Source organism: Clytia hemisphaerica, unplaced genomic scaffold (assembly GCF_902728285.1).
Source record: "Clytia hemisphaerica strain Z4C2 unplaced genomic scaffold, Clytia hemisphaerica genome assembly, whole genome shotgun sequence".
Lineage (NCBI taxonomy): Eukaryota > Metazoa > Cnidaria > Hydrozoa > Leptothecata > Clytiidae > Clytia > Clytia hemisphaerica.
Window position 1 is genome coordinate 57669 of NW_027103979.1, and position 17099 is coordinate 74767.

Genomic DNA, 17099 nt, shown 5'->3' on the forward strand with positions numbered 1-17099 from the left:
AGGGTAAAAATAGGATTAAGCAATGTTTTTATTTGAAAATAAGGGATCGCAAACTGGTTAATCATGTTTGTTTCCTATTTTTAATTATATTTTTACCTACAAGTAGTTTTTTTTAGTGTTTTTCTTTCAAAATGGCGACCTTGTCAAATGCTCCTAGTCTACTTCACTGGACTCAGCGTCATCAACAAAATTATTAGAAAGCAAAGTTCAGCCAGAAGTAGACTCTAGTCTAGAGGGACTGTTATTATTGTACACGTTTTTTACAAAATTATCCAAAATCGGGTGTTTTATAGTCCGTAAAGTCTTAAAATGTTCTCAAATAACACGTGTATTCAGGATATTCATGACGTAATGTTATATACGGAAACACCCAAAATCCCAGGCTTTTTTTTGCCACTAGTTTTATTGCTTAAATTCAAAATTAGTGGCAAACTCCCGGTTTTGTGAGGTGCTTCCGTATTAAAGATTACGTAATGAATATCATGAATTAAGGCCGGTCTCCATTTTTGACGTTATTGGTCGGTTGAAAAATGAAGCAATTCCATTGGTAGAAAATGACGTAACGGATAAAAAAGTAGAACTTCCTTCAACTTATTTTTTGTTCACGCGAAACTTTTTTATGACGGTATCTTTTCTTAAGGCAAAAAAGGTTAAGAAAAAAAACTGTCGCCCATTTCTCGCGAAAGTGGAGACCGGCCTTTAGCGACAATCCTTTTTCGTTAAAGCTTTTAAAACCCCTCGGTATCCGCTTCTATTGTGATTGATTCGTATTGAAGGTAAACTTCCGTGTGCGTGATGTTTATGTCAACATTAATAAGTTTGACTAATAAATCTCATATATTGAATGAAAACAGTAAAAATATGAATAGTGTGAATTCAAAATATTTTTACTAGTCAAGATTTCGATGGTAGTATAAAATGTTATCTAAACTTTCTCTCGTTTTTCTCTTATGATCTTTAATACAATATTTTTTCTTGTCACTTACAGAGCATGTTATGATACATAAGATATTACAAGTCAGAAACAAATGATGGATTTTGAAGAAAAAAAATTGGATTTTTTGATTGATCGTAAATGATGATCTAAAAACAAAGATTACGCAACCTTTGGCAATAAGAAACTCTGTCTCCGGATAGTAAACTTCTACGAAAAAAAACTTGTTTTGATTGATTTATTTCAATCGATTTTAAGAATAAAATTTGCAAAAAAATGATGCTGCATTTTGGATTTATTTTGGTTGTTATTTGCTCTATTTGTTCTTATAATGTTCTTGGACAGAATACGATATCAGGTAGGTGATTAAGTTTATTAACCATAATTTAAAATCTGCTTGTGTTTATGACTTCTAATAATTTCCGGGTAAGGAGGCATTAATTAAACTTTTTTTCATTTATAAGCATACCTCTTATAAGCATAGCCAGGCTGAGATCTGGACTTGATAACAAAAGATCTATTGTTATAGAACAATGAAAATTCAAGTATATTGCCAGTCTTAGCTCAAATGAAAGGTGAATTAAACACAATGTGTGAATTTTATTTTTCAATCCGCTAAACGGGGAGATTTAAATTGTAATCATTATTAACTAGACCTGCTTTGTCGATTCATAATAGGAACCTTTAGCATCTAGGACGGCGACTTGAATGAGGACGTGAAGTTAATCTTAAAGTCAAATGGCATATCTTATCTGATTTTATCAAGATTTATATCACATGGACAAATATGAAATGTAGTCAAGACTTTGTAAAAAAATGACGTTATAATTCTCAGGGGATTCATATCATTTAAAACTAAAAACGTTCCAAAGAGGACGTCAAGAAAGGATTTGCAAGTCATCTTGAAATTTGAAAACGTACATTTCTATTAAAATTCACTATTCTCATAAAAAAATTGATATGAAAGGAATAGAATCTAGCTGCAATCCAGATATCAATCTCTAAGGGCTTTCTTTTTGTTCAATCCTCCCGTACTTTTTCAAAGTTGCCGTCCTAGATGCTAAAGTTTCTTAATTCCTAAAGAAAGTTGACGGTATTAGACGGGGGTTATCGGCATCAGATGGTTGCATTCAAAATACCACCTTATTCTTTGGTACAAGCCAAGTAAAAATACAGCATTACAAGCAAGTTCGAAATGTTTTAATATCATTTTTTAATAGCATTCCAAAACCATCCCACTGGATTTCTAACACCATTGGGATTTCAACAGAAAATATTATATCCTTGATGTCTTGGGAAAAAGTTCCACCAGTATTCTATGAAACTAAGGTGTAATATGTCCCTAGTCCCTATTGCGCTATTTCCCATGCATCATCAAGGTCAATTTTCCCTTTATAGTCTGAAGTAGATTTATATATATCTTGTTATGTTTGACTTCAATTAGAATAAATACTTCTTTTCGATGAGGGATGTCAAAATTTGACCAGTCTAGTGAATTGATTAGCACCTAAATGATAGAAAGTTTTTTAACTCCTACCTTTTTTTATCGCACTTTAATTATGTAGGTTTTATTTCCTAAAATTCTGTTGTTGTTTTTTTAGGACCCCAAGGGCTGGCTATAGAATAGAAGTGCAAGTTTGTGGATGGACAAAAAATTTAGAATTTATTTCAAGAAATTGGGAAAAGTAATTAAGAAATAAACAGGAAAGTTAAGCATTTAGGAAACCTTTGCCAGATGAATTACCCAGAACGAATTCCATAAGAAGGCCCCGTATGTATGATATCTCTTCACTGGACTGCTCATGCTTTATAAGAAACAAACTATATAAAAACACAAGACTTCGATTGCCAAAATATTAAGAACAAGCTAAGAACAACCCAGGGTTTAAAAAAATTCTCAACGCTCTTTTTAAAAAAACTGTATGGCTTTGGGATTTTGTGCACGAGTTTTGAGTTTATTTTTGTAATTTGAGTCGAAACTTGATTAAAGCAGCAAATATTAAGATAAAAAAAATGGGACAAATTCATCATTGACAACATAATGAACTTTACCGCCTGTGATGTAATTAGCTTAGCATGACAAGATTTCTTTGTTTCAATGATCTTACTGACAGTTAGAACAGCGTATTTCAAAGTAAAATATCTGAGAGCAAATCTACCCTGTAATGAATTATGCTAGTATAGAGACATTCTTGTCATAACTCTCTATGGATTTTTTAAGCAATTTACTTACGGAACTAGCATAAGATGTATAATTTTCACCCCTTGGTTTGTCGCTAAAATAGGAAGAAACATTTAGCATCTCGAAATTGATGAATAAAATGTTGAAAAAAATGAATGGCCAACTTTATATTTTGAAATATCCTTTCAACCTGCAACCTGGGTATTTGAAAGAAATATTTATTCGAACGCTCTCTTATTCGATGTTCTACTATTCGATACGCTCCATTATTCGATATTATTAAAAGCCACCGCCAACCCAAGAGAAATTCTCCTAAACGACGCTCTCCAATTCGATACCCTCCGATACCCTCTCAGTTTCCCTTGGAAATCGAATAAGGGAGCCTCAACTCCTAGTGAGTTGAACACGATTAAATCGCATGTATTGTGCTTATAAAATACATTTTTACAATCGTATGTTTTGTGCTTATAAATTACATTTCACATCGATAAGCTTTTTCTTTCCAGCTGTTTAATGAATTTATGAACCCACATAGCATAAATTTATAAAATAAGTTGATATTGACTGGATCAAAGAATGACATAACGATAGTCCGATTACACTCCTCTGCACTACTTGAGATTTAACAGCATGACCAGGTTTATGGTTCTCTTGCAGTGAAAACCACAAATTTTACTATTTGACTCTCGATACACGTTTTTTTATAAGAATGGTGTAAATTCATTTCATCATAGATATTCTTAACTTTTTTGAAAAAATCATCCTAAAATATTCTTACAACATTCTTAGGTTAGCGATCCTATTTCAGACTAGATTTAACATTCAGTACATACGTCTCAAGCATAAAATAGCATTTTTGTGAGCCTTACTTGGGGTTAATTGGCAATTTATAATTGAAAATGCTCCAAAAATGGCTTAGGATCTTAGGTTCAGTTGCTAAATTCCATGATGGCAATATTCTTACGATATTATTGATTTTTGGCCATTTTCATCATGGACATTCTTATAAAGTGTATTCTTATAAAAAAAGCGTCATTAGCTGATTTGTTTCCTTTTTGGCTGAAGGATTAACTCTACTTTTTTCCTTCTTTGAAGCGACGATATGCGAACACGCCAAATCAGCATACACGATGACCTGTTCGTCAAGCCAATACATCGTTATCATGGAGGCTATGTATGGGCGTCAACAACGTGATGTGGGCGGTTGCGCAAAAGTCAATCCCCCATCCAACGGTTGCAAGGCGGTAAATTCGTTAACAAAGGCACGGAACCACGTGACTACCACGTGTGGCTCCAAACCGTCTATTTGTACAATTAGAGCTACTAATAGTATCTTCGGTGACCCGTGTGTTGGCAAACCGAAATATCTTCAGTTCTCATTTCGATGTGTTGCAAGGGAAAGAAGTAAGTACAAAACTCAAAGAATACACTTTTTCAAGTAATTTACCCTTCCATTAGCCTAGTTAACTAAGCCTGTATTCCCAAGGCTAGACACGGCTTATGGCAATATAGCGTTTCGGCGCTTTAAAGATTATTTATATTTATTACGGATTTTAAGCTTGCCTTGGAATACGGGCTTAAAGATAGTTATTCAGTCACAAATCAACCATCAGATTTATCCAAGTGACTGAATTTAACTAGCTTAGATTTCTAGGCTACCCTTCCATCTGGTTCATCTCATTTGTGTTTTAAAACTGTATTAACTTTTATCTCTTTTATTGAACCTAGAATTTTATCGCTTTTTTAAAGTTTCATATGAAAGATGAAAGTTTTTTAATGTCGGCTAACACTCGATGTACAAAAAAGAGTTTCAACTTATTCTTATTCGAAACTAGGAAACGTACTATACAGCTTAAACGATGTTATCGCCCGTTACAGTGAAAGTAAAGGCAGGTGGTATGGCGTTATGGCGGTATACGGAAACGACTGGCAAACTCTACCGGCTGTAAACTCTTTTCAGCAAAAAACCTGTTTACGAATTTTCTTTGGCTTTGGGCTTATTATTCTTAGATAGTGATTTGTCGTATACTATAACAGTCTATTTACAGTGTAATCCACTCTGCTCACTTTTTCTAATTTCACTGTATTCAAAAACAGACTTAATTTCTAAAAGCTGGATATTTTTTTGCATTTTTTGACAGTCTCTATCACATATTATTTGTCCGTCATACGTTTTTTTTCTATTTATGTCAATAGCTGAATTCTTAAACCAACCAACTATCAAAGATGAACACGCTAACACTTTAACACTCGGTAGCACCATTACTCTGTCCGGTTGTAATTACGCCGACAATATCAATAAACCGGAAGATCTCCAAGCTGTCTGGTTAAAAGAAAACAAAAACATTTCATCGGTGGGTATTGAGCCTCTTGGTGATCAGCAGTTCACTTTGGGACCTTTGAGGATCAACTCAGCAACCATGACAGATGAAGGGGACTATAGATGTGGTATTATGAAAAATGGTATCTTAAAAGCTACTTCGTCGCCAATTGAAATCCTCCTTGAAGGTGATTTTCATCTTTTTGTATTATCTATTTCGAGATACGTATATAAAGGTAAACTACCTGTCAGCCTATTAGGCGAGACCAATTTAATAAGTTGTTTTACGGGCCCAACCGACCCTGAAATTCCAAAAATCGAAATAAAAATAAGATTTACAGAATGCCAAATTTTCAAAATATTAGTAGTTTTTCCAGGTTTTTCCAAGGTTTTGAGAATTTAATGTTCAATTTTTCATTTCATGAATTCAAGCAAAGAGATAGAAAATAACAGCAGAAAAATCACCGCTTTGACCCGCCATGTTTGCTTCCTTCTCGATTGGCGGCATAACTCAGCTCGCGTCAAAGGCGATTTTTCTTTGTTGCAAAACAAAGGAAATTGAATGGAAAACAAGAGTCGTCCGGCTTTAGTTGCGTGCAACCTCCTCTATTTTCTATCTCTTTGGATCAAGGCTTCTGTGTCTTTTTATTTTTTACTTTTTCCCATTTTTGTCAAGATTTAGTAGTTTTTGCTGCTTTCTTAGGAAATTTTATAGATGAAACTCTACTTTTATTTCTATTTTTTTGCCGACCGGTCGACCCTCCTTTTTCGGTAGCTTGGCCCGGAAAACAACAAATTAAATTGGCCTTGCCTTACATGTTTTTCGTAGAATAGAAAAACTACACGTACACACGTCTTCTAAAAAGAGTCAAAAATTTTTCCTGACGTGATCACCCCACCAAAAGCACCATCTAATGTTATTCCCTTAAGCTTACCTCTCTATCTTAAAGGCTAGGACTGTTCAGTTTGCTGGTCATTGCCTTCGTGCGTCCACAGAAGTCATCTCCTCTCTCTTACTCTGGAAGCGCAGGCGTCTGGTTCAAAAATCGAGAAAGTTGACTTTAACTGACGCAGTCAGCAGGGAAACGTGGCTTCATTATAGAGACTGGCCATGCACGACTGCGATTCTTTGGCGCCAGAGGTTGGGATCCATCATCATCTTGACCGAAAGATGATGAGGATGATCACATGTTTTCTTTATGAGCAAACGAAATGAGATAATAAGGCTTCGATGACCAAAATATTGAAAACATTTTAAGACTGTAGACTCTAAAATGCCTGAATTCTTAAGGAAATGAACAAAGATACTCACAAAATGGTGAAAATAAAAAAATGTTAAAAAATCTCAAAAAGTTAAGAACATCTGAAGGCTTCGGAAATTTTGGATGTTCTTATGAAAATACTTGCATCTCGACGACAATATTCACTGTGCTAGGTCTTATTGCTTTCAAAATAGGGAATTTCGTCTTCTTCAATAAACTGATTTGCTCGAAATACAGAAAGATTCGAATAATGGAAAGTATATCAAATGGGTTTCTCCAAGAAGGGAACTGGGAAAAAGTTCGACTTATGGAAAGATTCGAAGACTAGAAATTCGATTAAGTGAGCGTTTACCAAGAAAGTTTCTTCCAAGAAAAATTTTTCTTTCTGTATCTCTAGATGTTATCCGAGTCAAATTCACGATATCAGTTCAAGCATTGATTCCACAATTTTATCAAAGAAAACGACGTGATAGTATTCCGACCGATAATATCATTATGGAGAACATACAACTTGAGGTTAGTTATCTTAGTTTGCCCTTAGCTGCGGTCAAACTAACTTTTATTTGTTTAGTTTTCGCGAGATTTAATTGAATTAATGCCTTTTTAGAATAGAAATTGCATGAGATTGCTGGCTCGCGAAATTAAATTAATGCGAAATTTTCAAAACCAGATTTTCTAATTTGATAAAAAATATGGCCTTGAAAGGGTCATTTTCAATTGAGTTTTGGCTGATTCCCGAAATCGAATTCATGTCAAATAATTTTAAACACTGATTCGCGAAAATGAATGCTGACCTGAATTCTTTTCAATTTTGTTCGGTAAACTAAATCTCACGTAAATTGATTCGATTAAAATACTTACAATGAAATTAATACCAAAACGGAAAACCAACGGGTTCGGCGAGACTCAAACTTGCAACCATGCCATTCGCGGACATTTGCTCTACCATTGAGCTATGAGTCCATGGGGAACCGGAGGACTCAAATACCACGCTGTAGAGCTGGAAAGAAATTCTTGGATCCGTTGGTGCTCCAACGGTTTTGGTGGATGATCAGAATTTTACCATCCTGAGTTAAAAACTGTTACCTACTTTTCATTTTATTTTGAACTTCCTTTCAGCTTGATAAAATTGTTTCGAAGAATGATGGAAACGTTGAGACAAGATTCGTCCGAAATCTGTAAGGATAACTTTGATTTTCAATTTTCGGGAACGAAACTTGGTATTCTTCGATTTATGACGTAATGTTTTATAGGGAAGCACCCAAGATACCCAGGGCGTTTGCCATTAGTTTTATTGTTTAAATTCAAAAATTAGTCGTAAACTCCCATTGACGTCTTGAATTGTATGAAATTATGTTAGCAATGATCCTTTTTTCGCAGTTTTTGATCTTGACGGAAAGTGCATATAAAGTAAATGTACTTCCGTCTTGAAACTTCAGTTTCAATTCAAAAGGACAGCTTTTTTCGGGACACACTGCAATAAATATCTTTATTTCCACGCATAGAAATCTGTTGGATATTTACATTTCAAAAAAGAAGACCCACTGGGGTCATGAAGCTACTCAATTATTCGACCAATTTAAATTTTTACTACGAATGACTTCAATTGCTGGAAATCGAGTCACTGTCAAGAATAAAGGTACTCTATTCAATGAAGTATAAACCCGAAGGTTTAGAAGTGAAGTGAAGCCTTAGAGTATACTTCGTATTTTTGATGGCCGATTACATTTAGCATTTTTTTTGTTTTCGAGTGGTATAATTTTTGAAATCTAGCAGAAAATTTTACTTTCAATCTGGAACTTGTATAAAAACCACATTGACCGCTGAAGTCTGCGCAGCTTAGGTAGGGTTTAGTGGCTTTTCAATTTTGCATCGGAGATTCGCTTCTAGCCCTTCAGGCTTTTACTTCATTGGCTGTAAAAGTTTCTTTCTTTACGTTTTTTTCTTTTGTCCCATTTGGAAGTGGTGTTTCAACAATGTGAACGATGTGTCGATTTCTTAGATTTTTGTGAAGCTGAAACAATCGGTAGTTCAACATTCAAAGGTCAATATACCTTCCCTAAGTACGTCACTGATCGGCGTCGATACGTTATTTTGTTTTTGATTAGAAAATGGTCAAAATATTAAGGCTTAAAACACCTATTTTCTTGGAAAAATGGGTAAAATACTCTCAAAATGGTGAAAATAAGAATATGTTAAGAAAATGTTTAGGCTTAAAACATAAAAAGTTAAAAACATCTGAAGGCTTGCATGTTCTTATAAAATAACATGTATATAACCAATAATAGACTTGCTTTCCGATTGTATTGACAACGGGTCGTATTTTGTCGATTTATTAGATTTTTGTGAAGCTGAAACGATCGGTAGTTCAACATTCAAAGGTCAATATACCTTCCCTACGTCACCAACCGACGTCAAGATCACCAAGAAATGTGTCCATGGTACGATGAACGTCAACGTACAAGGATTCGAAAGAATTTGTTTGGAGAATGGAAAATGGTCAACGGGTGATTTAGATCACTGTCTAGCTGAAACGAAAACTACGCAAGAATTACTTAATTTAGAAGTAAGTAAATCACTGTTCTCTCCTTACATTTAATAGTAGTGATCAGTTTTTAGTGAGATAATTCTTATCTAGAGTCTCGGCTCAGTTCTCCAAATATTTCACTAAAAAGAAACTCCAGTGATTTACCCTTCAAGAATCCACTTTAATTGTTTAGATGAGAATTTCAATTAATACATCTTTTTAAAACTCTAGAAAAATCCAATCTGTCAAACACCAAAGCAAAAGAATTGTGAACAACCTGTTCAAAAGGCGCAACAACTTGTCTCTATCGTCTCTTCATCGCAAGTCATTACAATACCAGAAGAAGTCTCTTTAGTATCAAACATCATCAATGAATTGGCAAATAATATCAATAAAGTTGCCACTCAGAATGAAACAACAACGGTAGGTTATAATAGCGAGTTTATGTATTCGAGATAAATAGAAAGAGACGGTATAAAGCCAAATTAACTCCAAAAATGTCTCCAAAATTGCCGTCCGCTTTGCTCGAAGACGGTAAAAATACCAAAATACCGTCATCTGTTTAGGTGAGCAAAGGCGACTTTGTTTTGTTTCGACCTTCGCCCTCGATATTCTCCGATAAATAAACTCGAAACTCATACAATACTGTCTAGCTAAATTTCCATCATTTATGAACGATCCTTTACCGATAATTTTAATTGAGTCCGAGGACTTATTTAAAAAAGTGGAACTGTAACGATCAAGACCAGAAAAGTTGGTAGGTATGAAGGAGTTGGGAAAGTACGAACACTTGAAACATGAACACAGATATCTCATATAAAACACTAGATAGAGCTACTCCATCCCTAGCAGAAGCAAAATAATCCGCCATCTAAGTAGACCATGGTTCGGTGCCGGCAATTTGATCGATCAAGACTGTCTTTTGCTTCATTGCTTCGCACTGTTCAGGATTTTTTGCTTTGTTGAACAAAATGCCATTACCGAACTGTGACCTACCTTCAGCAAAGATGGCACATTATTTTGCTTCACATAAAGTTGCTTGGGAAATACAGAGTAGCTCTATCTAGTGTTTTATATAAGATATCTCTGCATATGAACCATTAGGGTGGGTTTTCGCCAAATTACTTTGTACTATAATGCTTTTGAAAGCTTGATTTCTGCTCTAAGTTATAGTATCAGTACTAAGGTAGAACTTTTTCAAATTTTGGGTTAGTCAAAATAAAACAATTATTTCTTTTAGATCTTAACAGATGCCATGGACGTCACAAGTCTTATAGTTGATGTCGAACCTGACGTTATCAAAGTCGCCGACAAAACAACAAATGCATTACAAAACGTTCGTCAAGGCTTAGAAAAAATTGCAAAACACTCAGTAACATTACTACCGATAGGTTCAGAAGTCAAAATCTCAAAGCCTAACATCGGATTTGTCGGTGCTAAAGTCAAACGCACTGATTTAACTATATCTGCGGTCGACTCTGGTGGTTCTCTCATATCAGTGGTGTCTGCAGATGCTGGCAAACCATCACCAACAGCTGCCAAAGCTGTCATGAACATTCCCGAATCAGTTTTAGACTCCAACAAGAAACAAGTTTCTTTATTCTCGTTCACATATCGGACAGATACACTTTTTGGTAACAATCAAAACAAGACAACGGGGAGCCATATTCTGTCAGCTACCTTTGATGATCAGAAATTTGAGAATCTATTGACACCCATCAACATCACGTTTAAAGTGTCATCCAATGCAGTAAATGTGAACCCAAATTGTAGCTTCTGGGATGAAACCAAAGGTATTATTTTGTCGGTCAAAAGAAACTTGAAGATTCTGTATTGCTTCTTCTAAAACCTTTTTGTCCTTGAATCTGTATATTCGACACAGATGAATTTGTTCATAAGGGGTTGCAAGTTTTTTTTAGTATAGATCGAGGCTGAAATTTTATAATTCAAAACAGTCTGTCAAATTTGTAGCTGAAAAAGGTTTTGCAGTAATAATTGAGTTTTTAACACCACTGTGCTAAAGACTCGGTGGGACCCCCACCTTCTATGGAATTTTCAGCCCCACTGGGAATTGACTTTGTTTTCATACGCATGTAAAATTCAATGGAAAAATTTGCGCTTAAAAATAACCGTCCCCACGGGGTTTTTATACCTGAGAACAATATAATGGCTATCCATCTATGGATTTCGATAGAGATTTTGTAATCACTGCGCGAAGGTGTTTAACCAAGACTGTGAGACAGGGATGTTTTAAAGTTACCATGCATAGTATCTTAAGATTTTGACAACCAAAATATTTTCTTTTTTTTCTCACTTTTTAGATATTTGGTCTTCAAAAGGGTTAACAACAAACTCCGTGGAAGATGATGAAAAATCAATTCTCTGTCAAACGACTCACTTGACCAATTTTGCCTTGATAATTGACGTGTCACAAACTCGTGCAAACCCATTGGCTCTTCAAGTGATCACGTGGATAGGATGTGGAATCTCATTAGGTGGTTTGATCTTAACCGTCATTTCATACAGTGCCTTTAGGTAAGCAAAAAAAATACATCTTTTTCAAAATCTAAGGTGTGATATAAGCAAGATATGAGAAAAAGTTTTTTTAAATAATTCTCCGAGGGAAAATTTAAATGATTTCTACAGGGTCTACAGGAGTTGCTTCAAATTTTCTTTTGGAGAATTCACTAAAAGGCTACCTTACTAACACCACTTTATTTCATTTGAAAATAATTTAAGTTCCCCAGTCGGTCTATAATTCGCGAGTTAAAACATTCGCGATTCTGTCCATTTACCAACTCAAACTCCTTCAAACCCCATCATCTCATCAGTAGAAGCTTCTTGGATTAATTGATGTTTAATGATCACTTTTTAACTTCTTTAGCACTGTGGGAACTAAAATTTAAGGATTTTTTCAAAACGGCTCATTAACTTCACTTCAGCTTAGGCTAAAGTAAAGTAGATCTTGGTGAGTTCTTTTCCAACTTCTTTCGTTGGAAAGCTCTTTTCAAGATCTATCCTTCAAGTTTATCACTTTTTTTGATTAGGTCCTCAATTCAAACTAACAGTAAAGGATCGTTCATAAATGAAGAAAATTTAACTGGGCAGTACTGAAAGAATTAATAATCTTCCCATTTAGGCGTTTACGAAGAAGGCTGGTACCTAGGTTGAGTTTGAATCTCGGAGGAAAACTTAAAGTCTCAATTGGGAATTGGATAAGTTTATTTTGAAGAGAAATGCAATTAAAATACAATGAAGAATCATTTTAATGGTAGAAGGAGGGTGAACAGTCAGTTGTTAATCTAGTGTCTATAATAATTCCATGGTCTTTCCATTTAGGCGTTTACGAAGAAGATTGGTACCTAGGTTGCTTCTTTGTCTCAGTATCTCACTTATCGTCACCTTATTACTTTTCCTGATGGGTGTGGAACGATCAGAATCTGAAACCACGTGCCAAGTGGTGGCCGCATTGATCCAATATTTCTTATTGGTCTCCTTCTTTTGGATGGCTGCACAAGGGATCAATTTATACAAGAAAATGGTTAGAGTGCTGAAAAAACATATCAGTGACTCGCAATATTTCTTAAGAAGTTTTATCGTGTGTACAGGTAAAAGATTTGTGCAGTGTTTAAATTTTTTTCGTCTTAACGACGGATACAAAAGAGCTTTTCCGTCTCAGAATCCTGTTTAATTCACCAAAATTTTAAGATTTTTGTACTAATTTGCTGTTTAAAATCCATTTTCCTTATCAGTCAAATTGCTTTAACCAGTGATTACAGACTTTTTTCGTTTGACTGGTTCCTTCTCTGTTCAATAACTAGTTTGCAGTTCAATAAAGTCTGTCTTTAAATTATGTTGACAGTAATTTACCTTTTTAACAATTTCTCGGCACACTTCTCAATATATCAAATGTCAATATTTTTGCTATCACTGAACGGCCAACAACGTAATCATTGATTTAAGCTTCAGGATTACCAAAACAACAGCCTAATTCAAAAATTTTTCTCTTTTTTTCAGTTTGTCCTGCAATTATAGTGGTTGTATCAGCGAGTTCGAAGAGTGAATATTATGGTGATGATAATTTGTATGTAACTATAGTACATTCTATATTTCTTTTATAGATCTTAGATCTTCTTAAATTTGAAATGAACACTTGCATTCCATTGATATCGTAGTCTTAGAATGTAGTCTTTTGGATACATCAAAATTTTGAAAGGTTTTTGATCCTGGTAAGCTTTAGCACAAGTGATTGATCGGTTTTATCCACAAACGTCATACCACGTATTGACCATAAATCTGCAAAATATCCATACAAAACCTTATTTGGTTTAATTTGTTTCGCTCTGTATACAGGCCATAATATCTTCGTTCCAAAAATTTTGATCAACGAAAGTTTTCAAAACGACGAACAGAAACTTCAGCTTAAAATTTCACAGACTTTTCCAACTTGAAAAGGAACTTTTGTTACTTGATAGTAAACCCTACCTTTTGTCTTTTTTCAGCTGTTTAGTACATGGTCTACCATTTTACATTGGTTTGGTACTTCCAATATGTTTCATCATCTTACTCAATATCGTGCTACTCATCCTTGTCTTGCGTGCTATCCACAACACACCTTCAAACGTTCGAGCCTCTAAAAGCATTGATGAAGAAACACCTTACATGTTGAAACTTGCGAAAATCACAATAGCCTGTTCAGTACTCCTTGGGGTCACGTGGTTGTTTGGTTTCTTAGCTCTAGGTGAATTAACAGAAGTCATGCAGTATTTGTTTTGTATATTTAATTCGTTACAAGGATTCTTCATTTTCGTGTTTTACACGTTGACCAATGAGGAGGTGAAAAAGGAATGGGCAAATCTTCTCGGATGGGAAACCATACTAAGCTCATTCAGTCAAACAAGTAAGTTGTATTACAGTTACTTACCCTAATTTGAACTTGACTGTGAACTCTAATTTGTTCGAATCACAGTAAGATTCGAATCATAGAGAGACAGGGTTTCCTCTTGATGTTGACTGAGAATTAGTTCGAATTATTTAAAAAATCGAATTATAGAAGTTTGCATTAGCGAGATTCCGAGGTATGAAATGATGTTTACAATCAACCTTTAAGCTAAAATGGCGTATTAGTTTCTCGTAATATTTATACAGAAGTCTCTTTAACTCAAACCTCTAAAACTATAAATGTCTTCTCATAAGTTTTCTCGTCCCTTCGGGGGGGGCACTTAGACAAATGGAGGGTACGGTATGTGCCGCCTTTAAGGGTACCTTTTTTGGAGTTCCAAAGTCCCGCTAAGGGTCGACAAAATAGGAAAGTTTCAACTTTTTACCCCCTGAAAGATCGAAATTTGGTCAAAATTTGTCAAATTTGTCCCGCTAAGGGTCCTGAAATTCCCAAAATTTTCCTTGGTTTTCTCTTTTTTAGTCCCAGTAAGGGTCCAAAGTTCGAAAGTCGGGTGGCACCCCCTGTCAGCTTGCAACCCTAGTACCCCCCCCCGGGTCCTTTCAGTTAACAATGTTCCTGTAAACCTAAAGCTCCTTAACTCGAACAAGCTTGTGTTCCTCGTGCGAGTTCGAGCTATATGGAGACTCTGCTGAATGTTGAAAATACAGGGGTACCTCCGTATGTACGAGAGTACATGTTTCTACATCAAAATAAATAATTAGAAATACCAGGTAGTCCACAGCATTTTCACATAACACCATATCAGCGTTTTCCCCTATTGTATAAATCATTTCAAAATTTTTTATTTCTATTTCAGCTACCAAGAAAAGTACCTTACATTTAAACGCAAGAAGTAAGTCACACGCCAGTACGTCCAGTGTCAATGCAAATAATAACATCCTGAATATAAGTTCCGATTCATCCAGTACCGGTGAACCTCGTTATGCCAACACTGAAGAGCTTCAAGAGAATGAATATTGTACGATACAGGATGTTAAACGTGAAGCTGCACCGTATCGATCCCAGGCTTTGAGTTCGAATGCGCCACGTGACATTAAAAACCCAATTTACTATAAATGATGAAATATAGCTGTGAAATATCGGAGTTTTTACGGAGCATTTTATCATTATTGTTGAATGGTAGTGTAGATGAAGGATGATATGTAATGGTTGAGTTGTACTGTAAGTAAACTTTCTCATTCCCGGCTAAACATTCCTGGACCATTTCCGGAATCTTTCCGCTGCTTTTTTCGGACATACCGGTAAAAAGAATTATCTACTATGCTCAATATCGGGACAATATCCAAACCAGACAAACTACCTACCTAACAAGTTGAAGTTACTTTTTTACTTCCCAGTAGACTAGCAATCTAGTCTGTTAATTAATCATATCAGAGGGCGGGAACATATAAAGGCGACAGGCGTTTGCTAGAATAGGAGCTGCGTAGGAGAGCGAGCAAAAGTTGGCGAGAGGCTGCTGATTAACTACTGCTGCTTTCAGCTCTTGCCGCCGAAAAAAATTTTTCCTACGCTTACCTAACTCCTACGCTCACTTTTCCCGCGTGATACCGTTCCAGCCCAAATGGCGTGCCAGTCTACCTTCCTAACTACTTGGTAGTTTTCCGCTGTAAATTTGTGATAGGAAAGTTTAGTCGGGGAGGATTTAGATCAACCATCCTATGGTAATAATGGGGAAAAAAATGAAAAAGAACATTGCTATAACCTGAAGGAAGCACTTAAATAAAATCAACTTTTTAGAATATAAAAAAAAGACATGAAAGGGACTATAATATGAACTATTTATTAAATATATTATTGGGAATTATCGGATATAAATTGAAATCGACTTTAAGAAAGCATTATGTATGCTAAGGGAGGGTATCGAGCGTAGCAGTGTTTTGAGAACCATAAACAATTGACGCTCTCTAATTAAATCATCAAGGTGTATTGGATTTTCATCGAGAAAGGGAACGTATCGAAAAGTCGATTGTCGTTTACGAGACTATTTTGTTGATGGCGACTTTCAATATTATCGAATTATGGAGTGATCTCGCGTTTATCGTTTCCTCTACAACAATGAATTTTGAAACCAACCGTAAATATCGGGTCTGTGTAAAGACTAATGGAATAGTAGAACGCCGAATTAGAGAGCGTAAACTGCGCATACAGGCTGTTTTGTAATTTCCAAGAAGTCTTTCGGGCGCTTCAATCAAATACCTAAAATCAGCTAACAAATTCCAAAATTCTTGAAAAATATGACAGAATGCTAAACTGTATATATTAAACCATTTTTTTTTGCTTTGCTGGCAAAAGAGATGCACTTGGGAAATAGGGGGAATGATATTTTGCACTCAAATCCTTTTCCCATATTTTAAAATATATAATAATTTTGTGTTTTGAAAATATTTTTATAATACAGTGTAATGTATTTTTTGTATTGCTATTTTTTTAAGGAAACTTTATCTTATCATGTAGAAGTAAATAGAATAGGAATGCACAGTTTTTAAAATATTCTCTTTAACTTTTTTCATCCTTGTTGACAGAAATCCCCGTAGGGGTACTAGAACAAACGGAGGGTACGGTATGTGCTGCCCTTAAGGGTACCTTTTTGGATTTCTAAAGTCCCGCTAAGGGTCTGAAAAATCAGAAAATCTAATTTTAGTCCCACTAAGGGTCGGAGAAGTAGGAAAATTTCAACTTTTCACACCCAGAAAGATTTTGGTCAAAATTGGTCAAATTTGTCCCAATAAGTGTCAGAATTTTCCTTTGTATTCTCCTTTTTAGTCTCGGTAAGGGTCCAAGGGTCGAAAGTCGGACGGCACCCCTCCATACTCCTTGGGTATATGATGCATGATCCTAATTTTTGCGCAAACTTATGGCAATTTTGCATTTTGGCACATGCCATAAGTTAGAGAGACTAGCAATCCTAGAC

At 35.3% G+C, this 17099-nt stretch overlaps 1 protein-coding gene across 1 annotated transcript; it reads left to right on the forward strand.

Moving 5' to 3' along the window:
• The first annotated feature begins 986 nt into the window (after positions 1-986).
• Positions 987-16676, forward strand: LOC136810869 (adhesion G-protein coupled receptor G2-like). Its single transcript, XM_067067459.1, has 14 exons — positions 987-1292; positions 4212-4520; positions 5313-5624; positions 7096-7214; positions 7818-7876; positions 8204-8337; positions 9038-9264; positions 9457-9648; positions 10466-11018; positions 11547-11760; positions 12565-12833; positions 13243-13309; positions 13728-14125; positions 14985-16676. The coding sequence occupies exons 1-14, from the start codon at positions 1211-1213 to the stop codon at positions 15245-15247; spliced, it is 3198 nt and encodes a 1065-aa protein (XP_066923560.1). The 5' UTR covers positions 987-1210; the 3' UTR covers positions 15248-16676.
• The last annotated feature ends 423 nt before the right edge of the window (positions 16677-17099 follow it).